This window comes from Herpailurus yagouaroundi, unplaced genomic scaffold (genome assembly GCF_014898765.1).
Source record: "Herpailurus yagouaroundi ecotype Mexico unplaced genomic scaffold, PumYag 77, whole genome shotgun sequence".
Lineage (NCBI taxonomy): Eukaryota > Metazoa > Chordata > Mammalia > Carnivora > Felidae > Herpailurus > Herpailurus yagouaroundi.
The window spans coordinates 27,238,338-27,262,513 of record NW_024412388.1 but is presented as its reverse complement, the minus strand read 5'-3'; the positions used below and the strand labels follow the sequence as shown (position 1 = coordinate 27,262,513).

At 45.3% G+C, this 24,176-nt stretch overlaps 1 protein-coding gene across 8 annotated transcripts in view; it reads left to right on the top strand.

The window, feature by feature from the left end:
* Positions 1-24,176, top strand: part of KIAA0319L (KIAA0319 like) — a 96,939-nt gene that overhangs the window by 67,022 nt on the left and 5,741 nt on the right. For 7 of the 8 annotated variants that reach the window (XM_040468951.1, XM_040468916.1, XM_040468910.1 and 4 more), the window contains 13 exons: positions 791-883; positions 2,707-2,839; positions 6,336-6,564; positions 7,954-8,077; positions 8,671-8,803; positions 10,562-10,710; positions 12,304-12,455; positions 12,800-12,938; positions 14,458-14,617; positions 18,759-18,901; positions 19,750-19,872; positions 20,427-20,517; positions 22,421-22,512. In XM_040468951.1, the coding sequence (XP_040324885.1) occupies positions 791-883; positions 2,707-2,839; positions 6,336-6,564; positions 7,954-8,077; positions 8,671-8,803; positions 10,562-10,710; positions 12,304-12,455; positions 12,800-12,938; positions 14,458-14,617; positions 18,759-18,901; positions 19,750-19,872; positions 20,427-20,517; positions 22,421-22,512 (1,761 nt within the window). Of the gene's footprint in view, positions 1-790; positions 884-2,706; positions 2,840-6,335; positions 6,565-7,953; positions 8,078-8,670; positions 8,804-10,561; positions 10,711-12,303; positions 12,456-12,799; positions 12,939-14,457; positions 14,618-18,758; positions 18,902-19,749; positions 19,873-20,426; positions 20,518-22,420; positions 22,513-22,978; positions 23,417-24,176 lie in introns of those variants that run through there. The other variant, XM_040468942.1, reaches the window with a different exon arrangement.

Below are 24,176 nucleotides of genomic sequence, written 5' to 3'. Positions count from 1 at the left end.
AATGGCTGGCTCTTTCTGATCTCTTTCCAGATACGGGTTTTGCACACAAAATTCCTCATTTAAACCTTGCCAGTCTTCTTTCACTTTGGAAACCAAATCCCATCATTCTTTTTTAACTGATCCACCATTGGTAAATTACAGTGCAGTAGCAAAGTATCTTGTTTTGCATTTTCAGGGAAATTTGGGGGAAGTTGGAAAATGGTATTTTCTGCCTTTGTTGGTAATAGATTTTATTTTCTCTTTGTTCCTTGAACTTTGTAACCAAGGTAGTCCTTTCACTTTATTAAAAATGTGTTTAACATCAAGACCATTGGATTATTTCTCAAAAGGCCATTGGGTTTTTAGCTCACAGTCACTTGAGTAGACAGTGTGGTTTGTGACCCTCCCATCACTCAGGCCTAGTCACCTCACACACGATCAGCTCAGGGATGGTTGAGAAATCTCCCATTGTCTTTTTAGCACAGTCCGTGCCAAGGAATAGTTTGCTTGCCAAGGCCTTTATTGCACAAAGCTTGTTTGTTATCCACCTCTACTCAGCTTGTGCTGCTGTAGTACTTTTCATGAACAAGACAGCACCAGAGCCTATCTTCAGGCCTGGAAGAGGGTTTAACACTTCCAGGTATCTTATGGTAGAATGGCAGCCTGTCTTATGACTTTCTAATTTGGTGATGCTGCAACCAATAAATCAATTATGTAATGGAAGCAGATTTATAATCCATTCACATAGGCCTGCTCCTCCTCTAATTTAGAAAGCCCCTCTTCCAATTTCTTCTGGGTCATTTTCCTGCAGAGCCTCGTAAGAATCGGCCTCCCGTTGCCATTGTGTCACCACAGTTCCAGGAGATCTCTTTGCCAACCACTTCTACAGTCATTGATGGCAGCCGTGAGTATTTGTCTAGATGTGATGTTTTAGAAGAGCATTCACTATGAACTATGGATAGAAAAGTCTGGTAGAAGATTCAGGGCCAACTGTGTCCACATTCTGTATAGGCCCATCTTCTTGACCATATTATGGGAGGACTACCCATCTCAAGCAAATGATTAGGAAGTAAAAAACAAGACAGACCCCATTTAAAATCCCCATGTGGCTTGTTTGAAGTAATACTTCTGCTCTGTTGAGATGGTAAGAAAGTGGAATTAAGCATATACTTAGCATTATTTTAGTATGAAACTTCCTGGTTTTCAAATTTGCTTAGATAGAGTCACCATTTTTAGCTATGGAAACAAAGCTCCCTCCTCTCATAGCAAGGTAAGTAACTGAGGGTCTTGACTAAGGAGCTCTCCCCAAGCCCTCACTGCCTAACAAGGCTCTTGTCAGCCTCCTCCTGGAGAGACTCGCAGAATGTGCTCCATGCCCCGGCCGGGCTCGTTAACATTGTACCCTTCAGAGTAGTGTCCCCTGGTGGATGACATGAGAAGACTCTGGGATCTCTGCCACTCGTCCTGGCTGCATGTGAAAGAGGTTTCAGGCCTGTCATCTCACCAGAGCTTGCTTGGTTTCCTTAGAGACCTCTTAAGGCCCCATTACACTGATTGTCTTGGCACCAATAGCGGCTTTTGGCGGATGCAGTCAGAGCACGAGCAGAAGAATCTCTAGCAAGGTTAAACATTTCATTATGTTACTGGCGAGAAGAGGAGGGTAGAAGAATAGCAGGCAAAGAGAGAAGGGAGAACAAGAAGCAGCACTTATGAGAGAAGTACAGAGGGTTCACATAGTACCATTTTACTTTATATTTTTTAATAGGTCAGTGTTAAATTGTAAGTAAAAGCATAAAGAGAAGAGTCACTACCATCCTTGTCTCCCAACTGTCCAGTTTTCCTCCAGACTATCAACGGTATTATTTTATGGTCTTTCTAGAGGCATTCTATGCATATGTATGAAAATACGTATACAGTCTTTACGATAGCACATAATACACACTTTTATGTACAGTGTTTGTTTCTGTAGGTTGGAGAATTTTTTGAGTCAGTACATGAAATAGTGTTTCATTTTTTTTTTTCTCTTAATGATTACATAGCCTTCCATTACATGGCTGTATAATGTCGTCGTATGGCTATATACTTGTTTTCATTCAATCTCTGTTGATGACCATTAGGTTATTTTTGGTCTTTTGTTATTACAAAGAACGTTGCCATAAATAGTCTTGTAAGCGTGACATTTAACACATGTGCAAATATACCTGTAGGATAGATTCCTCAAAGAGGAACTGCAAGGGCAAAGATAAATTGTGCTAAATTACTCTTTATGGAGAGGGTGCATCTCATAAGTCCACCATGACTTGCGAGAGGGCCTTGCCCCACACCTTTACCCATAATATGTGTTATGAAACTTTGGTCTTTACCAGTCGGGTAGGTGAAAAATATAGTACTTGAAGTGTAATTTAAATGTGCATTTCTCTTATTTTAAGTGAGGCTGAGTATCTTTTCACACGTTTGAGAATTTTTGATTTTCCTTTTTTCATACAGTAGCATTTTAACCAGAGATTGCCTGTGTTGGAGACCTTGGATAACTACGCAGTGGAATAGTCATAGAGAGGCAGACTGACCCAATACTCCTAGGGAAGAAACACTCTGGAGAGAGAGTTTGTAATTTCATGAAGCTTTCCTAGCCTCACATCTCTGGGTAGTTGCCCTAGTTTGTGTAAGCTGGATAAGTGCTGAGACCCAGTGCTTTCATGTTGTAACTGATGTTTCTTTATGGTCAAGAAAGCACTGATGATGATAAAATCGTCCAATACCATTGGGAAGAACTTAAGGGACCTCTGAGAGAAGAGAAGATTTCTGAAGATACGGCCATATTAAAACTAAGTAAGCTCGTCCCTGGGAACTACACTTTCAGGTAAATTAGGATCCTTCAAGTTTACCTTAGGCTGTGTTTTTCCCTTGTGGGTTTTATGTTCCTCTAGGAGTAACTCTGACAGATATCAAAGTCATTGTAGATTTAGTTGATGATACAGCCTTCGGCTCGATTAGTTCTCTGAGTCCTGTGGTGATTGTGGTCACACCAATGATAAGTTTTTAGGGCAGATGTTCTTGCATAGTAGATCAGGACCCACCACAGTTAATCCTTCTCAAAGCTGCACCTGGCACATCTCCAAACATTTTTTTTTTAGGATTTCTGTCATTAAGTGAAACGGCTCACCTTCCTTTGCCTTTTCTCAGGAAAAATCTAGAAGGCAACTACCTACTCCTATCCTGTCCCTTCCCTTTGGTAAATGTTCCCTCAACTTATGAGATCTCAAAATCTTTACTTTTGACTAGTGTTTTATTTCAATATGATTTCTAGGATCTTTATCTTTTGGGGCGTTTTGAGAGAATTTGATTCAAAGATAGTCCTGGGAACTAGGGTCGACTTTATAGGATGTTATTAATAAGAGTGTGAGGCTGACTCTAGAGTCATCCTCTTTATGTTTGCAAGACTTCTTGTATGTTACAGAGCACTTGTGAGTATCATACAAACATTGTATGTACATGATACCATCCTCATTTTACATCTGAGAAAAATGAGGCTCAGTGTATTTACTAACTTCTCTAGGGTCACACGTTTCAGCTAGGTTCTCTAACCCTCAGGTCAGGGCTTATTCTGTTCCACTCCTTGACTTGACCTGTACATATTTTGTTTATGGTTCATTGAATGCTCTACTCAATCTGTTGGAGTTCTGCCCATCCTTAGCGACCTGCTCAGTTTTCTACGAGTCCTGAGACTCCTCCAAGAGGAGAGAATATGTCTCTCCCCGGAACTGTTGCACTTGGTGCCTCTATGTGGCACCTACCGTGGTGCAATAGTTCATTCATGGGTGTCTGTCTTCCCCACTGGATCTGCGATGAGTCAAGTTTTAGACACTAGCAGAGGCACAGTGATAAATGTCCTAGCACAACACCTGCCATGTAAATAAATAGGACTTAGCACTCTCATTGACTCAAGACCAGATGATTGAAAGGCAGCTGCCATTCAACAGGGTTGGAACCTTCTCATTGGCTTAAAATGAAAATGTGAGTTGGTTTTTACCTTAGATTTCTAATATAGGAGCTTTAGCATTTATGAAATTTAGCTTGGGCCAGGTTGATCTTTTTTAAAAAGTAACAATAATAGCTACTATTTCTTGAACAATTATTGTGAGTACTGTTCTGAGCTCTTCCCATGCAGTAGCTCATTCAATCCTATTATTTTGTAGATTAAGAAATTTAGGCACAGAGAAGTTAAGTAACTTGCCCAGGGTCACACAGGCAGTAGGACTCGGGTCTGCACTTTTAACCACAGTATTTGGGTGGATGCAGTATTGGGGGTGATTCTTTTTTTTCTAACCTTCAATCTGTGAAATGATGAGGGTTTGATTAGCATTAAGATCCAGTCTGTTTGGTTCCACTCACCTTTCCTTCTCCCCTATGTTCATATGGCAGTGGCCTCTTTCCCCAGCCCTGTAGTCAGCTGCTAATTGGGTCCAGTATCCTTGCATGGAAGCCCGGGACTGTTTGAGGTGAAAGAATAACGGGTAGCTGCCCTTTGCCATTTGTCTGTAACTTACTTTTGTTCTGAAATAGGAGACAAATAGGATATGTTTAAAACAAAACAAAACAAAACAAAACAAAACAAAAAAATGTGAAAACAACAAGGAAACTGGAAAAAGAGGAAAGATTCTGTGGATTTTTCTTTTTTGAGATGTTTGTTGATTTGCACATGTCTGTTTGTCTGATGTTTTTGTGCTTTTCTTCTAAAAGCCTCTAATACCAAAACTCCCCTTCAGGCCATGGGTAGAAGGTGAGGCTGTGGGGCATAGCCCCACAGGTGTCTGGCCCTGTCTGTGGCTGGCAGTGAGATTTAAACAAACGACATGTCTTTTCGATGCTTTTCCTCTTTCTGTCAGCAAAATGGAAGGAACCCAAACCTCCTTGCTTGCTTATGCTCACATTTGGAGGTGGCAAGAGAAGCTTTAGGCTGTTCAGCTGGAAGGCATCATTTAGGTAAAAGCCTGCTCTTATAAATGAACATTTTTTTTTCTCTTGCAAATCCTATTTCACACTGGCACAAACTGTGGGACTGTCGCGTAGGAGAATTCATTTGCATCTCGGGCGCCTGTCTTGCCAGAGCCAGCCCTCCTGGTCCATCCTCGAGGTTGTCCGCCCGGGGCACCCCTTCTTGTAATGTGTGCACAGAGGAGGGCCTGCTGCAGTCAGCTTGCTCTACTTACTGGGATGCCTCTAAGCCCCACAGCTTCAGGGGCCAGAGATTATCTGTTCTTTTTATTTATTTATTTTTATTTATTTTTTATTTGTTTTTTTTTTAATTTTATTTTTTAAAATTTACATCCAAATTAGTTAGCATATAGTGCAACAATGATTTCAGGAGTAGATTCCTTAATGCCCCTTACCCATTTAGCCCATCCCCCCTCCCCCACCCCTCTAGTAACCCTCTGTTTGTTCTCCATATTTGAGTCTCTTATGTTTTGTCCCCCTCCCTGCTTTTATATTATTTTTGTTTCCCTTCCCTTATGTTCATCTGTTTTGTCTCTTGAAGTCCGCATATGAGTGAAGTCATGATTTTTGTCTTTCTCTGACTAATTTCACTTAGCATAATACCCTCCAGTTACATTCACGTAGTTGCAAAGGCAAGATTTCATTCTTTTTGATTGCCGAGTAGTACTTCTTGTGTATATATACCACATCTTCTTTATCCATTCATCCATCAATGGACATTTGGGCTCTTTCCATACTTTGGCTATTGTTGATAGTGCTGCTGTAAACATGGGGGTGCATGTGTCCCTTCGAAACAGCACACCTGTAAGGGATTATCTGTTCTTAAAGCTTGGTTTCTGGGCTTTGCAGTCACAGAACTGGGCTTGCACCTTGGCCCACTGTATAGCCCTGGGGAGATGACTCAGCCTCTCTCAGCTTCCCGTAAAGTGAGATTAAGGATGCCTGCTCTTTACGGTTGTTGTGTGGGCCAGACCAGACAATGCTCGTGAAGGCCCGAGCACACAGAACACACAGTGTGGGCAGTGGGCCAGAACAGTGCTGGTGACATACTGCCTGGATTCAGGTCCTGACTCTCTCTGCCTCAGTCTCCTTGTCTATGTGAGGAGTAAAATGAGGATAGTACTTCATAGAGCTGTTGTGAGGATTTAGTGAGATAGAAAGCACCTGGAACAGTGCCTGGGACTCAGTCAGTGTTAGCATTTAGTATTATTCTGTCTTTGCAAGAAGAAGGGGTAAAGATTTGGTTACCATTTGGTACCCCTGCTGCCTTGGTATTTCTTAGCCTCAATTTTCAGTCTTCTCAGATACATTCCTCTTCCTTAAGCCCATCCCTGACTGCACTGCTTTCTCTGCCCTGATAGCTTGACTGTAGTAGACTCTGATGGAGCAACCAGCTCTACCACTGCGAGCCTGACAGTGAACAAAGCTGTGGATTATCCCCCTGTGGCCAATGCGGGCCCCAACCAAGTGATCACCCTGCCCCAAAACTCCATCATCCTCTTTGGGAACCAGAGCACCGATGATCATGGCATCACCAGCTATGAGTGGTCACTCAGCCCAAGCAGCAAGGGGAAAGTGGTGGAGATGCAGGTAGGAGGGAGTGGCTTCTGCCTTCTCTTGCCCAGGGGAGTCAGAGCTCCTAGGCTGGCTGCCCTACGGAGGCTTCTTTTTGCCCCATTGTAATTACCAAAGTCAGATTTATATAGAACATTGAAGGTTAGAATTAAAAAGAAAAAAAACTTAGAAAATTTAAGGGGCCTTTAATGAACACATTAGCAAAATCTTTGTCTTTAGTGTTTAGTATTAGAGAAAAAGATGAGATGAAAAAGGGGAGCTGTTCTAGAACAGTTCCAGAGAGTCAGTCTACTCTGATGCTACAAGGGTGCAGATCTTAATGAGCTCTGCCACAGATTGGAGTAGCCTGCCTGGCTAGATGGTGAGCATCTCCTCTCGGGAGATATTTAAGAAGAGACTAGATCTGTCACCAGGCAGGTAACGTAAGTAAAACTGAATAGGGCCTTTGGCTAATCATACAACATAACCCCTAACTGAGGTGGCCATCTGTGCCTCAGGTCCAACTGGTTGTTGCCACATGGAAATATGCTCTCATATATTCCTAGATAGACCAGCTTTTCAAGAGAAAATGGAATTCTAGACTTTTATGTGAAAATTTCCAACTTTCAGGGTGCTTGGCTGGCTGCTGTCACTGAAGCATGGGACTCTTGGCCTTGGGGCTGTGAGTTTGAGCCCCACATTCAGTGTACAGATTGCTTAAAAATAAAATCTTAAAAAAATTTAAAAAAAAGAAAATTTCCAACTTCTAAGACACTGCAGGCCAAACACAACGCCTGCAGGCTAGATTCAGCCCAGAGGCTGCCAGGTTTTGCTCACTCTTCTAGAGGAAGTTCCTGCATTGCCCTAAATTGGGTATAATGTTCCTTCTGACACTGTGTTTCCAAATCGGAGGCATGACTTAAAGCTCACATTTCACCTGGCTTTTGTTTAGATATGATGTTCGGTTTCTCTGCTGCTGTAGCATCTGCACAAACCTGCAAGGGGACAGCATGGCATTGCATAACCTCTTGAGTTGCCATGTTTTACTGAGGCAGCTTTGTTCTGATGTCTGAGTGGCCTCAGCAGGAAGAACATGGTTTTAAAAGCATGTTGTTTTATTATATGCTCATGGCCTTCTTTCTGGCTTGGGTCATAAAGACTGATGATCTTGGTTATCTGTGCACAGTTTCCTGTACTCCTTTCCCTGGGGAGAGCTCTGACTTTATTTGAAAGTGCTGCTGTCAGGGAAGGTTGTTCCCTTGAAACGGGAACCTTTTACTTTCAACGGGATGTCCCACAGTGTTTGATGCTGCACTCACTAGCTTTAGAGAACTGGGTGCATCATTTAGACCAGAGTAGGACTTACTGTATGATGTTGTGATTCTGGGAGTCTGCTTTTCCACTTGTCTGTATTTATACATCCAGGGTGTTAGAACACCAACCCTGCAGCTCTCTGCCATGCAAGAAGGAGACTACACTTACCAGCTCACAGTGACTGACACGATAGGACAGCAGGCCACTGCTCAAGTGACTGTTATTGTGCAGCCTGGTAAGTTCCAACCTTGTAGCGCAGACTCCTCTGTTGGCTGGTCCTTTGAACCATAGGGGAGAAGAGGGTTTGGGTTCTGAGATACACAGCGGTAGTGGGAGGCACCAGTCCATGGGGACCCTGGCAACTTCACTTGTCCGTTCCAAGTGCTTTCTTCAGAGCTAGAGAGAAAGAGTACTTCACAGCCTCAGCTTGTGCCCTTGCCTTTGGCTAGTCATCGTGCCTTCGAGGGGACCTAGCAGATAGAGTCTCTGTTATCCCAAAACCTACCACGTCCTGTAAGGGATAGCTTAAAGCCCACTTCCTCAAGAAAGCCCTATCTTATCACTCAGACTCTTTCATTTGAACTCCCATAGTATTACATTTCAAATTTAGCATGGCATTACAACTTTGTTATGTTCTGCCATGTTCTTTCAGAATAGTTTTATATCTTTCAGTCTTATATTCATCATGAGCTCCCTGACCCACAATATCTGATTGTTCTCTGGGCAGAGAGGCAGAGTCCTGATGGCTTCCAGAACATATGTCCCGGTGGCTCCTCTCTTTTCCCAGCCACACTACCTTCTTTTGACCTCTGTGTCTCTGTCTTCTAGAAAACAACAAGCCTCCACAAGCAGATGCAGGCCCGGATAAGGAGCTGACCCTTCCTGTGGACAGCACAACCCTGGATGGCAGCAAAAGCTCAGATGATCAGAAAATTATCTCATATCTCTGGGAGAAAACACAGTGAGTATTGACACAAAACCCTTATTTATGCAGCCTCCAGACCTTTGAAGAACAAAATGTCACTTGCTTTTAAGAGTTCACTTGTTCTTACTGGCTTATCCAAGGGGGCAACGGGGGTGGCTTGGTGACTGAGAAAGAAACGTTAGCAATCTAAACTAACTCTTAAGAAAATGATATAACATAATTTTTGTAAGAAAAAAGTATGCTTATCATCAGCTAGTCCTCAGTTAGTACTTTGTGGTCCTGGTGCTTTTACAGGTACAATCCATCTGCCGAAATGCATAGTTTAATTACACTTGAGAGGCGGGATGGAAGGGGTAATGGAGCAGAAAAATACTGTTGCTCAAAATTAACTGGGTAAGGCTGGCAGTGTGGATAGGGCAGAGCAGCTATTAAAGAGAACTGAAAATTCATCTGCACAATGAAAGCATTACTCTATTATTGTTTCCTTAAAGACATCATTTACCAATTATGTTAGTGAGAGGCCAAAGGCACTAACCAAAATAATACTAATTAAGCTGGAATTACCTAATCGAACCATTTCTGGTTCTCACAGTTTCTTTCAGCTCCTTTAAACCATAACAAATGGAACTCAGATTGTATGCAGGATCCCACAGAAAGCAAAGGAATTCCAAGGAAGAGTTAAAAAGCATTCTTAGTTTCTAAAGGTAGCAACTAAGGACAGACTGAGTTTTTTTTTTGTTTTTGTTGGTGACTAGGGCATTCAAAATGGGTGGGAAGGGGCTATAATTTGACTATAGAAACCACTGGACTTTACAATTGGTGAGTTGGGTTCTAGAAATTCATTTCCTCAGCTCTTGTCTATTGTGGAGAACCTAATCCTCCTCAGCCCAGTGTGTTTGCGTCGTAACTGTTAAAGACAGCTGATAAACCTTCATTTGAGTAGAAATCGTATAGCAGAAATAGTGCTTAGAGTAGCTTCTTGGAGGAGAGTCTGTTTCAGGAGGGATGACTAGGGCCAGAGATTATATGTTTAAACAGCAAAATAAAGCAAAAACCTGGAAGACTGCAGATTTCTCTGGTCATCTCTTAATTTTAAACAAAGCTCTCTGGGGCATTCTGCTCCTTGAACAGAAGGGCTCTCTGGTATGTGCAGAGTTGTGCCTGGATGTTGGCACAGAGCTCACTCTCTGGCTGCAGGCTGCTATGTGAGGCCACAGGGGAGAAAGAAGGATGCAGGGTGTCCTGGGGCCTCTGTGGCCCCTGTCTGGGAGCTCTGCTTCAGAGCTGCTAAGAAGAGGATGGTTTTGCTGAGAGTTCTTCTGCAGCTTTGGCCCATTTCCTTTCCTTGACTTTTCAGTGGGAGGGAGTTTGGCATATGATTAAGAAACGCATTTTGCTTCTTTGCTGGCAAGAGCTGAACCAACTACTGGGCCAGAAATGCTTTTCAGAAACATCACTCTGAAATCGTTCTTTTGATCAGGGACCTGCTCAGAGCGCTTTCTTCCTTTTACAGACTGGAACAGCAGAGTTTGAATGTTCTAGAAACTCATAAAAAGGATAAGGCTAGATGTGTTTGAAAGCTGGTGAATGGAATTTTCTGATCAGCAGGTAGCTGTATTTTGGTGCCAAATGACACTCTGTCCAGATGTATTATTTTTAAACATGTCCTCGCAAGGTCTGGGAAACAATAGTTTGTGCATCAGCTGAGGCAGTAATTGTCTGCTCCTGCTGAGTCAGGGATGGAAGAACAGCAGACAGGTACAACTCTACCCTTTGGTTTCCATCTTTGTCCAGGGGACCCAATGGGGTGCAGCTCGAGAATGCTAACAGCAGTGTCGCCACTGTGACAGGGCTACAAGTAGGAACCTACGTGTTTACCTTGACCGTCAAAGATGAGAGGAACCTGCAAAGCCAAAGTTCTGTGAATGTCATTGTCAAAGAAGGTACCTCCCTGTCTTGGGTTGGTGCAGCCTCTGGGTGAGATAACTGAGGAATCAGGCATCTCTTTTTTGGCTGCAGAAATTGATGAGAGACAAGGGGTGGGGGATAAGTTGGGGGAAAGGGCAGCTGTTATGAACTTTTTTTCTTTTTAATGTTTATTTTTGAGAGATAGGGGAGGAGGGGCAGAGAGAGAGGGGGAGACAGAGGATCCGAAGCAGGTTCTGTGCTGACAGCAGAGAGCCCGATGTAGGGCTCGAACTCACAAATCATGAGATCATGACCTGAGCCGATGTTGGAAGCTTAACTGACTGAGCCACCCAGGGGCTCCTGTTATGTGCTTTTCTAAAACAACCTTTAATTGGGAGTGCCTATAAGGTGACTTTTAATTTCTTGTCACCCTTCCCCTGCCTTCCTTCTCAACTGAATAGGGAAAGAATTAGGTTTTTTTCCTTTGCATTTTTATTTTGCCTCTGCTGCTGAGACCTGGGGTTTCTGTGACTCTCCTGCTAGCTGCAGTGACACCTGCTGTCAGACCTTAGAATGACTGGCCTGCACTGTAGTTTGCTCTGCTCCTCCTGTGAGCCAGCTGAGGCCAACTTGAGGCGAGCATTGATTGGCTTGCTCTGGTTTGCAGGCACGTGACCCGTGATGGCCTTGGGAGAGGGCTGTAAGCTGATGGGAGATGCGCAGGTGGCCTCCAGCTACAATATCTTGAGCTCAGTAGAGAATACACACCTGAGTAAACAAAGCTGCGGGGTGGGGGGTGGGGGGTGGCGCAGGAGAAGAGAGGTCTTTTTTTCCTTTTTCTCTATTAGAGTATTAAGGAAAGAATAAAAGAAGATGTTCAGAAAATAACATTTTAGGCCATACTGTAAAGAGAATTTGTGGTAGCAGCAGCATGAAACCTAACCTCCAGGTCTTTAAACCAGTTTGGGCCTTTGTTTCCAATCATCATGCGCTTCCCTAGCAAAGAGATGGAATCCTTCCAGGGGAAGCTGCTAGGAGGACACAGAAGAAAACTATGCTTGTTCCCTCTGCTGTATGGTGTCAGAAGAATGTCACTCTGGGCGGGACTGGAGTCTCAGGACCTGTGACACTGGTGGCTTCAAACTTATACTATTAATCATGAGCTCTCTGGCTCTGCCTGGGTTTTATTTAGCATGGAGAGAGGGGAACTGAAGCCTGGTCTTCACTGGGTCCTAACCCCCAACTAACTAAAAGTTGGTTTATTGTCAAAAAATTCTACTACACTGTTAGTTGCTGGCATGGATAGGCAATTAAAACAGTTCTCCATTTAAGATGCTTTTTTTTTTTTTTTTATTTATCTTGAGAGAGAGAGAGCATGAGTGGGGAGGGACAGAGAAAGACAGAGAGAGAATCCCAAGCAGACTCCATGACAGGCTCGATGTGGGGCTCAATCTCACGAACCGTGAAATTATTACCTGAGCTGAAACCATGAGTCGGATGCTTAACCAAGTAAGCTACCCAGGTGCCCCTTAAAATGCTTTTGATGTTAATTTCCCCATTAGCATCATGAAGAAGCATTCTTTCTTTTCCAGAATGTTATGTCATATCATTGATGTCTCTTTGGTTAGAAATGAACAAACCACCTGTAGCCAAGATAACTGGGAGTGTGGTGATTACCTTGCCCACGGACACAGCAGAACTGGATGGCTCCAAGTCCTCAGATGATAAGGCAATAGTCAGCTACCTCTGGACCCGAGATGAGGGGAGCCCAGCGGCAGGGGTAAGTGCCAGGAACTAGAGAGCTATATGGGGTCAAGGTGGTGAGATGGGGAGAGGAGGCTGAGCCAAACATTCCAGTATCTGTTTTAACCAAGGGGTCTTGTGTCAAACCTGGATTGCCCTCTGAAATCCAAGGATCCTGAATGACTTTCCTAGGGTCACTCTGCAAGTTAGTATGGCACAGAATATGTTCCTCTGCCCTGATCTTGGCAGCTGTGGGCTTCAGAGCTGTTACAAAAGCAGGAGCTTCCCAGAGGGGGCCTAGTCCTAACAGAAGCAGTACCTGACCCCAAGAAAGGAGTGTGGTCTTGCTCTGCAACGTAGCCATGTTGTTCAACTCCATAGGAGGTGCTGAATCACTCTGACCACCACCCGATCCTCTTTCTTTCCAACCTGGTTGAGGGCACCTACACATTTCACCTGCATGTGACTGATGCGAAGGGGGAAAGTGACACAGACCGGACCACCGTGGAGGTGAAGCCTGGTGAGTTCATCTGGCGCTGGGACTGGGTGGGACTGCCGGCTCAGCCCAGCAGGACCTCAGTCCTGGGACCCCTTCTGCCCAGCAAGAACAGAGCCAAGTGGCAAAGCCAGCTTCTAAACACTCTAGAAACCCCAAGCTGAAAAATCCGTGGAGACTCTGTTCCAGCAGTATCCCTCCTACCCATACAGGAGTTAGTGTGGATCCCTGCTCCCCAACTCATCTCAGATGGAGAAACTGAAACTCAGAGAGGGCAGGGCTTGCTCAGCGTCACACAGCAGTTGTGTCAGAGCCAGGCCTTTGTGCCCCTAGTCCAGCACTGCCTACTCACCACGTGACAGATGAGAGAGGGCTCTGGGTGCTTCGGGAATCTGAGCAGAGAAATAACTTGAGTCATGATGCCTCATCAGCACACAGCTGCAGAAAACAATTTATTTTTATAAGTTGAGCCTCAGGCTTTATCTGACAATCCAAGGAAGGTAAAGTAACTGATGTCCTTTACATTTTTCAGATTTATAGAGATAAAATTTCTTTCTTCCATAGAACTATATTTTTATTTTGCTTTGAGGCTAGATTAGTATTAGGGAGGAAATGAGTGTGGGGTGGGGTAGAGCTTTATAAATTCCTGAGCATCTGATACGAAGGTATTAACTTTAAATCTACTCTTGTTTATATAGGCCAAGCTCATGTACAGGTATCTTAGATGGGAAAGGATCTTGGCAGGTCTTCCAGTCCTTGTCCTACCTCTATGAAGGACAACAGCCAAGACACTGTAAAGTCTCTTCTGTGTTTAAAATCAGATCACAGATAGTCTACTAATTATGTAAATGATACATCAGAACAGGCAAATGGTGCATCCAATTATGGGAATAAGGTATTGTGATTAATCACTTAACTTCCAAGTGTAGCACAGCCTCTAGGACACAGAAATGAAGGACAGTGGTCTCACAGTTCTAGAGCCGTAAAAATATTATGCAGCTGTGATATTGCTCTAAAGCGAAGTCCTTGTTTCTTGGCTGCCTGGAAATTTTTTGTTTACTGTCTTCAAACCTGTAGGGCTGATGCATTTCCAGGATCAATAAGATTGTTGAGATGGACATTTTCCCTCCCATTGTTGTAGACAGAGCACAGCAAGGCACTGAAAGTCAGACACAGATCAGGAGAGATTGTACATATCCCCCACTTGGCCTGGAGAGCTCAGCAAAGCCAGCTGGGCAGAAGCTTTGAGAACAGACCTCGAAGTGTTCTTCTTTCCCACTCCCTTCACCAAACCCCTAGCCTCCCTGTTATGGCCTGATCCCCAGCACACGTGTGGTAATTGTCAGGTTGGTATAGAGCTCTCCACACCAGCCCCAGACCGCATTAGTAGCAATTCGGTATGGTCCCTTTCCATTTGCAGGAGGTCAGTTGCATTCCTGAATGCTCTCACTACTTTTTCTCCTGTGCCAGAACAGACACACAATGGCAGGTCTGTGTTAACTCTCCTACTTCCAAAGCCATGACTGATCCACATGCTTTCCAGATCCCAGGAAAAACAACCTGGTGGAGATCATCTTGGATGTCAACGTCAGTCAGCTAACTGAGAGGCTGAAGGGGATGTTCATCCGCCAGATTGGGGTCCTCCTGGGGGTGCTGGATTCCGACATCATTGTGCAAAAGATTCAGCCGTACACGGAGCAGAGGTAGCTGGGCAATGAATGGGGGGAGAAAAGGAAAGACCAGGGGCCCCCTGGGCTTGTTGATTGAGCTAAGAAATAGTGTGGGTAGATAGAGAAGGGTGGGCTCTCTGACCAAGAACCACTCATGGTGTCTATTTCTTTAATGAAATTTTCTCTTCTAGTACAGGTCACATAGTCTGTACTAGATACTGCAGCAGGGTACCAGGGTACAAGGTCAGAAGAGGTCCTTTATCTTGAAGGCCATAGTCTCATAGGGAAAATAATCAAGATGAGTATGTAACATCAGTACAGGGTGAATTTGACAGAATGTGTGGGTGTCATGGAGACACACAGAGGCAAGGCCAGTGAATTCTTCCAGAGGAGTTGGGGCAGGGTGTGATCCAAAGATCTTCCAGAAGAAGTAAAACTACATTGAGCAAGCATAGAAGGACTAGGAGGAAATTCATAATAGCTGAAAAGTATGAGCCGTGATCCTGTGGTATGAAAGTACAGAGTTCTCTCTGGAGGAAGTCATATGGTTCAGAGCACTTACCAGGCCCAGGACATGGTGGAAGATAAGACTGGCTGTGTAGATGGAGAATAGTCATAAGTTTAGGAAGGGGGGGATTCAAGTTAGATTCCTTTATGTGTGTGGAGTTTTTGTTTGTTTTGTTTTTGGAGCAAGGAAATTAGAAATTGTTTTTGTTTTTGTTTTTTTAAGGAAGACCCCCTAGTGTGGAGGCTAGACCAAAATAGAGAGATGCAGAGAGAGAGACAGACAGACACTAAAGGCTGGGGAACCAACCAGGAAGCTTTTGAACTAGTCTTAGTAAAAAAGTGATAAACCTAAGTTAAGGTAGTGGCAATGGAATGACAGAAGAGAGAAATGAAAAGAAAATAGAGGCAGATCAGCAGGACTTAGTAATTCTTTGGAATGAAGGGGAATGAGGCATCAAACATGAGGCTTTAGGTTTTGATGCCTGGATAGATGGTGAATGCCATTAACTGAGATTACGGATACAGAAGGAACCGGTTTCAAAGAAAAGATAACAGTTTTGACTGTTGAATTTAGGGTGTCTCATGGGTTACATGGAGAGAGATTTCATCAGTGGCAAATACGGGCTGGAACTTGGGGCAGAAGGAAAAGCCGAAGATAGGGAATCACTGCATACAGGCAGGAATCAAAGCTGGAAGGACAGATGAGTCCCACTGGGGGTAATGTCCAGCACTCTGGAGAACCCCAGTATTTAAGGATGAGGCAAGGAGAAAAGAGCCAGCAAAGGAAACTAGGAAGCAATAGTAGAGAAGTGAGTGAAAAAGCAGGTGGGAGTGGTCTGCTGGAAGTTAAGAGGCGGCTGGCAGCTAGGGGCTGCCAGGGGATTCAGATGCCACAGAGGAAGAGTATGCTGAGGACACAGGTTTTGGCTTTATGATTAGATCGTCAGGACTACAGTGAGAGCATTTTACTTAGATGTTGGGGACAGAGGGCAAATTCTGTCATGGTTGGAGGATACAGAGATGGTAAATAAAACACTCTTTGAAGAGGTTGGTGCTGAAAACAAGATGGGAGGTAGATCAAAAGAACACCTTTTAAAGACAGGAAATACTTGAGCACTTTTATAGACTCAGGGAAGGTGCAGAGGAAAAGTAGAAGGTGGAGACTGGGGAGGTGGGTTCCAAATAGAGGCAGGTCTCGGGGACTGGCTGTGGGCAGAGCAGGTGTGCCACTTTCTCTGGAGATGGGAGGAAGGGCAGGAAAATGTGCTGTTAAGGATGGATTTTAGAGACAGGATGGCATTCGAGAGCATTGATACTAGTGTTCTGGGTTTTGTCTCTGAAAGTGGAGGCCAGGCCATCTGCTTTGAGAAGGTGGGAAGGAGGTGGGCAGCATGAAGAAAATGGTAAAGGTTAGGTACAGTAGTTCCAGCAAAAGGATGCTGGCTTTGAGCAGCATTGAGATCTCATCCAAGGTTAGAGACACGAGGTTAGAGTGGTGGCTCCCAATTCTAGCTACTTGATAGCACCACCTGGAGCTTTTATGAAGGTACCATTACCTGAGCCTCACCCCCAGGGATTATGATTCAGTTGGTCTGGAGTGAGGTCTGGGCGCCTGAAATTTCCATGCTCTCTAGGTGAATCTAACACTGAAGTTTCACTGGGTCAGAGCATGATAATAAGACCTTTTTTTTTTTTGGGGGGGGGGGGGGGGGTTATTTATTTTTGAGAGAGGGAGAGAGACAGAGTGCTAGCAGGGGAGGGGCAAAAGAGACAGTGGGAGACACAGAATCCAAAGCAGGCTCCAAGCTCTGAGCTGTCAGCACAGAGCCAGACATGGGGCTCGAACTCATGAACCATGAGATCATGACCTGAGCTGAAGTCGGATGCTTCACCCACCAGGCCACCCGGGCACCCCAGGGATTTTCTTTGTAATCTCTGCTGGCAGCCTGTGAACAGGAACAGGGCAAGTGGCTGCCTGGATTGACCCAAGCTGGTGGGGATTGGCTGGGCAGAAGTAGTGCTAAGACATTAGCAAGAGTGCTGCTGGACGTGTCACGGAAGGGTTTGCCAGCACACTTGCTCTCCCTGCATCTGGAAGACGATGCATGAGGAAGAGAAGCAGCACGGTGGCTCTGGGTTTCTGACTTGGACTGATTTGCCAAGTTGAGGAATTCAAGAGGATAGGCTTGCAGGCAGGGAGTCTATGATAGCAGGAAAGAGCATGGGGCAGACACCAGACAGACCTGGCTTTTGAGCCCTGCTCCATTAGTGTCTGCTCTGGGATGATGGGCAAGGTACTGCCCCTCTCCAAGCCTAGCCTGCCACTTGTACACTTTTGTAGGATTGTTACTGAGAGTTAAATAAGAGAATGTTCGTATCCCTACCACACAGAGAGTGCTTGGTTGCTGGTTATTGTAAGTTTATTTTGAGACCTGTTGGGTTACAGGTACCTATGAGAGATACGGATGGGGTGGATGTCCCAGCAAGCTTCTGCAGATGTAGATGTGGTCATTCTGGAAAGACTAAGGGAGAGGAGATAAATATTTGAGGGTTATTGGTATATATAGAGAAATTGAAACTGTTCGCATGGATTAGGTAACTGGGAGAAAATAATGAGAAATGGACCACACATTTTTATGACAAAGGTCTGTGTCTTGATTCTGAAATTTATAATACCCCACCCTTAGTCTCACTGTGCAGAGGACTTTATGAAGTCTTTTATGACAGTGCTTCCCAAACTTTTATGTCATGATACACATAGGCACTGATGCTATGTGTATGGCACTTTGGGATAAATAGACACGGCTGGTTATACTGGAAGCAACTGGTCTGGGGCCTCCGGGTCCCAGCCAGCCACTCTGTGTGTTGAAGGGATCAATATCTTGGGCACACCTACAACCCAGCGTGACCCACTGATTGAGAAGGTTCATTTGTGAGACTAACATGGAGTCAAGGGGGCTCTCCAAAAGGCCTCTTAAGGCCAAGGCATAGACAGCAGACTTTGTGCCCATATAGAGGTGAGATCAAACATGGCCTGCCCTGGACAGAAGTTGACAGAAAGCAAACAGATTCTGGACATGGGGTAGTATAATCTTGCACCAGCCACACCACTGTGTGGGGTCTTTCTTGTTGTCGTCACAGTAATGATCATTTGGCTGTTTTGACCCATGGATAATGCTTTGATGCTGTCCAACAACATACATTTTTCAGAGCATTATGGTTTGTCCTACAGGTAACCTAGGCACAGACCCAACAGCACCACACCACAGTCTTAGCTGTTAAAAGGCTGACAGCAGAGATGTAGTTGTAACCAAATCTCCATTTTCCTGACCTCCAGTTACTTGTTTGGAATGGGTTGTCTTGTTAGCTAGGACAGCTTAGGGCATTTCTAAAAGCATAGGTGTTGTAGTCAGACATACCAGGGTTGGAATTTGGCTCTGCCATAATTAACTGTGTGACCTTGGGCAAGTTACTTAACCCCTCTGAGCCCTAGTGTTGTCCTCTGTAAAATGGAGAGGACGCTGATAACACCGTTCTCACTGGCTTGCTGTGAGAGAATGTGTCTAATGCTTCGCACAGTGTCTGGCATAAAGTGCTTAGCAAATGGCAGCTACTGCTATTATTGCTGACGGCTTCAGCTCATTCATACTGTTGCATGTCTCTGCAGCACCAAGATGGTATTTTTTGTTCAAAACGAGCCTCCCCACCAGATCTTCAAAGGCCATGAGGTGGCAGCGATGCTCAAGAATGAGCTGCGGAAGCAAAAAGCAGACTTTCTGATATTCAGAGCCCTGGAAATCAATACTGTCAGTGAGTAATTCTGGGAAGCTGGGAATACAAGCCTGCCCAGTGCCCACAGTTCACCACAGTCCTGCTGTCCTCAGGCTTCATCACCTGTTCTTGAGGAACATGGATATAATCGCTTGGCTCCACTACCAGGGACATGGAAGAGTCCTGACTTGTTGCAGAGGTTTTAACCTGGGGTCCATGGGTCCATGAGCTAGTGTTCAGAGGGGCAAGGAGTTTGAATGGGAAGAAAATGACATCTTTATTTTCACTTACCTTTAACTGAAGTTCATTATTTCCCTCTGTTGTGAAGGTGGGCGACGAACTCCAGTAATATTAACAGAACCTGTGACTTTAAGGCAATAGGAATCACAAATAACGTCATAGCACACTACGTGATGAAGTATCATTACTACTCATCACTACTTCAAAATCATGACAGTTGTTAGACTCGCTTCTAAATCTTGTTACTTGATGTTTTCATAAAGACACATGTATATGTATAATTAGCTTAGAATTTTATATTCTTCAATATTTAAAAAACATGTGCAATATAATTGCTTTCCTTTGTAATACCATGTATTTTATTTTGGCAATTAAACGATGCAAAGAAGGGGCGTCTGTGGGCCATGAAAGATGACGTACTGCTGGCAGAGAGTAACAATAAGTAAAAGCAGCCGGAACTGTCTTCAGTGGCCTGACTGCTCTAGTTTCATCTGACCGTGGTGATGATCACGGGCAATATGCCCGAGCTGTAAAAGCCCTTGGGGTGGGTGTCCAAGGAATTTCCCCACAGGCCACAGCAGGGGCGCTGGCAGCTGCCAGTCTGGCTCTGACTCCTGTTGACCTTTTCCCTTTTCTACTACTTTCAGCATGCCAGTTGAACTGTTCTGACCACGGCCACTGTGATTCATTCACCAAACGCTGTATTTGTGACCCTTTTTGGATGGAGAATTTCATCAAGGTGCAGTTGAGGGACGGAGACAGCAACTGTGGTGAGTTTTCTGCCTGGCGCTGTGCCAGCCGGTTTGGCACTGACTGTAGTTCTGAGTTGAGCAGGTGGGTGTTGGTGTTTCCGAGGCAGATGAGCAAGCGAGGAGAAGAACTCTGTGTATTTTCTGTTTGCAGAGGACTTTTACTTCCTTCCTCCACGCTGCTCAGGGTTAGAGCAGAGCTCTGAAGCAGTGTTGTACAAAGAACCAAGCTTAAATCAGACCAACTGCAAATTGCAGGCTAGATCAGACTGGCTGCAAGGCCTCCTGTCTTTTGCGGGGTGTCTCTGTGCCATAGCCTAGTGGAAGTCTGCAAGTGTCTGTTCTCCCTTTCCTTCTGGGAAAGCTCCTTACAACCTGCTACACTGCCTCAGGGTCTCAGCAGGGATGGTTTAGAAAGGTGAAAGCTTCAGCTGCCTACAACTGCAAGGTCTCACCTTCCCTGAGCAGCCTTCCTGTCTGCAGAGCGAAGCCACCTGCCCGAGGCCGAGGCAGCCCAGACTGTCCTGCTGGCCCCTCTCTCTTCACAGCCCTCACCATTTTGTTTCTCTTGGCAGAGTGGAGTGTGTTGTATGTTATCATTGCTTCCTTTGTCATCGTTGTCGCCCTGGGAATCCTGTCCTGGACTGTGATCTGTTGTTGTAAGAGGTAAGATGGATTCTCCTTGAAAATTCATTAGAGCTTCTAGTTGTGTCTTCATTCATTAGGGAGGTATCTGGCATTTTCCATGTGGAAGGTGCTAAGTCTTGGGGGGGGTCCCTCCCTTCCTGTCACTGTTAAAGTCGTTTGGCCCACCCAAGGCATGCACAGAAAGGCTTTCCTTACCCTCTGCCACTCCTGAGGGCAGGAACACACCCCTCAGCCAAGTGGCTGTCACTGCACTGATGCACAACCTGGGAAGCGTGGCCATAGCCATGATGGGCCTGGAATGTGGACCCGAGTCACATCTGTCTAAGATAGGTGTTCTATATTACTCCCACTCCACCTGTCTCACCACTTGACACATGAGTTCTCAATTTTTATGCCTTCCTTTCTAGTTGGGATTCACGTGTCTATGTACTTTCACGTAACTGTAGACTTAGATTAGTCATGATTAAGTGTTCTAGATTTTTTTGTTTGAGTCTTCCTCTCAAATGATATTTAATGGGAATATTTATTGTATGCTTTTCATTATTAATAATAAGTATGATTTCTACACTGCTGTGTGCCAGACACCATGATAACATTTTGTAGGTAATACCTTTTTTTTAATTATAATTTTTTTTTAACTGTTTGTTTATTTTTGAGAGACACAGAGACAGAATGTGAGTGGGTCGGGGCAGAGAGAGGGAGGCACAGAATATGAAGCAGGCTTTAGGCTCCGAGCTGTCAGCACAGAGCCTGACGCAGGGCTTGAACTCACGAGCTGTGAGATCATGACCTGAGCTGAAGTCAGACGCTCAACCAACTGAGCCACCCAGGCACCCCTGTAATACCTTTTTTTTAATGTATATGAGAACCTTTGCTCATCTTACAGCTAAGGAAATGGAGGCCCAGGAAAACAACCCCACCTGTCCACGGACACACAGTTAATACGTGACAGAGCTGAGACAGAGCCTGCAATATTGAGCCTAGGTTTCACATGAAACCTAGAAAGTGAAAATAATTTTTGATAATTTCCACCAGCCTGAGAAAACCACCATTAGTAGATGCTTTCTTTCACCCCCCACCCCTCAAGCACAGGGTTTTTGTTCTCTTAATGTAATAGGGAGAAACTGTGCCTGACTCCACGTTGCCTCTTTCCCTTGCTGCTGTGACCTACAGCTTAGAAACTTCTGCTGGGCCCTGTACATAGGCATGTTAATCATCGAAGGAATTTTGCTTATAGCTGAGATGAACAAAAAACTGTTGTTTTAACCTGAGACCTACCTCACTCAAGGAGATGAGCAAGTACCTTCAGATAGGCCTGTGCTATGTTTGAGATTCACAGAAACATGATCAGATTCCTACAGATTATCAACCAACCTAGGACAGAGAAGTTACACAGCCTTCCTTGGATGTCTGCAGACATCAGTCACCTTTCGACTCCAGCCTCCTCCCACTTCCTCCACCCTAACAGAAAAGCTCAAATATCATGCTGGGGGAGATGGTTCTTTGGGACAGGAGTCCGCCATCTCCTCGGTTTGCTGATTTTCTGAGTGAAGTCGTTTTTCTCACCCCATTCATCTTTCCCCTTGACTTACTGGCCTGTGTGTGGCGAGCAGGACAAGCTTGTACCCCATTCGTTTGTGTTGTTAACCAGTCTCTCCTTCCTTGCTGCTGTGGAGTGGTGGCTCCATGGTAAGATAGTCAGAGTCACCTTCCTTTCCCAGAATCGGTGAGGCATTACTTGAAAAACAAATCACAGTCGCCACCTTCCTGCAGCTGCGAAAGCAAGGGAAAACAGTCCTCCCATTAAGCAGCTCTCACCAGGACGGGGCCCTCTATGTAGTCTGGCCATCACCCTGTGGTGAGCTCCCTAATCTCACACAGAACCCCCTTCTTGAGCAGCTGTGGGGATTGTGTTTTTCAGGCAGAAAGGAAAACCCAAGAGGAAAAGCAAGTATAAGATCCTAGATGCCACGGATCAGGAGAGCCTGGAACTGAAGCCAACCTCCCGAGCAGGTAGTGGCCCTGGGGGTTGGGGACGGAGGCCTCTAGATTTGTGCACTCTCCCTGTGAAGAGCTACTGTCACTATAGTCCCCTCCTAAATGTGTTGCTAACAGCTGTTTGTTCTAGAAAAGCATTTTGACTCTTGCTTGCTAAACGCTGAGGGCTGACCTTGCCTTGCACTGGCAGAAGCTGCCTGCTGGGTGAGCTCTGATCTGGGGCTCACTTCTCAGTATTGCTTCTCTTTGCAGAAGGACTAAGCCTCTTGCTTTCCTTGGCATGCTCATTCCCCTCAGGGATTCCTCCTGGCTTTCAGCTGTTCATGCTGCCCCCTGTTAGTCATGCTCAGGGACCTTGGTCTCTTAGGCCTGACAAGTCTGTCCTTTCTGGGCAGACAACAAGGTGTGGCAGCAGTGGGATTGAAATCAGTGTCTCCAGCTGGCCTTCCTCTTCCATCTTCCTCTACCTTGTATTTGGCAGATAGATCCATGGGCTCCACTGGTGGCTTAGAACAGGCAGGAGGGCAGCTTCCCTGCTGGTCCCAGTGCACAGGACTCGTCTTTCAGGTGCCTCCCACCAAGGAATCACCAACTGCACAAGCACTGAGATGGCTTGGGTGATGGGGCTGGAGGTCAGGGTGCGCAGGGGCTCCCTTCCTTGGCTGGGTGTCGTCATGGGTGAGGTTTCCATTCATCATCATGAGGCCACAGGACCTGCATCGCCTGTTTATGGGACTCTAGGTGGGGCTATTCCTAAACACTCTGCCAACAGAACTGTTTTTATACAAAGCATTTATCAAACATGTTCATACTTAAAGCTTTGTATTAGGAGAGGCTGGAGGGGAAAACAGAGAGTTCTGACACCCTGGCTCTGCCCTCGGAATTTCAGTCTACTGAGGGAGCACAGACACATTAGAGGAAAAAAAAAAAAAAAATGCTCTCAGGCGGCCTGGGCTCTGCACCCATGCACCTTGGGTAGAGAACATCTTGGGGTGGTACCTGGAGGTGGTGGGGCTTGTAAAACCAGAGAAGTAGAAACACTGAAATGGAGCCTGGAGGTAAAAACGTGCACAGTCCACCCCCCAGCTGGTGGCCAAGGTTGTTTTCATGTTACTCTGAATGTTTTCCCACCCCTCGAAATCCTTTGGTGACTGACTTTGGGTCTGGCTAACGTGGCCTTGGGTGAGCTCTTATCTGTTGGCTTCTCTGAGATCTATCGCCTTGTTGACTTGGTTCCTATTTCTGTCCAGAAAGCTCTTTGTCGTTTTTGTCGTCCCTCCCTTAACCTGTAAATGTCATGCTCATCTGTCACGTGACTGTTTTGGAATTTCTGTCCCTATATTAGTTCTGTATCTTTCCCCTACCAGTCAGTGACATTGGTGAGGGCAGAGATTGTGTCTTATTCCTCTGTGCATATGGATTGAGACCACTGTTTGCCAGGCCCTCTGTCAGATACCAGTTACATACGGTGAGCCAGACAGACTCTGCTGCTCTGGAGCTTCTATGAGACAGACATGAAATATGCAAACTCCCAGATACACAGCATGTGATAACGAAAGGTCTTTGTAGGGGCGCCTGGGTGGCGCAGTCGGTTAAGTGTCCGACTTCAGCCAGGTCACGATCTTGCGGTCCGGGAGTTCGAGCCCCGCGTCAGGCTCTGGGCTGATGGCTCAGAGCCT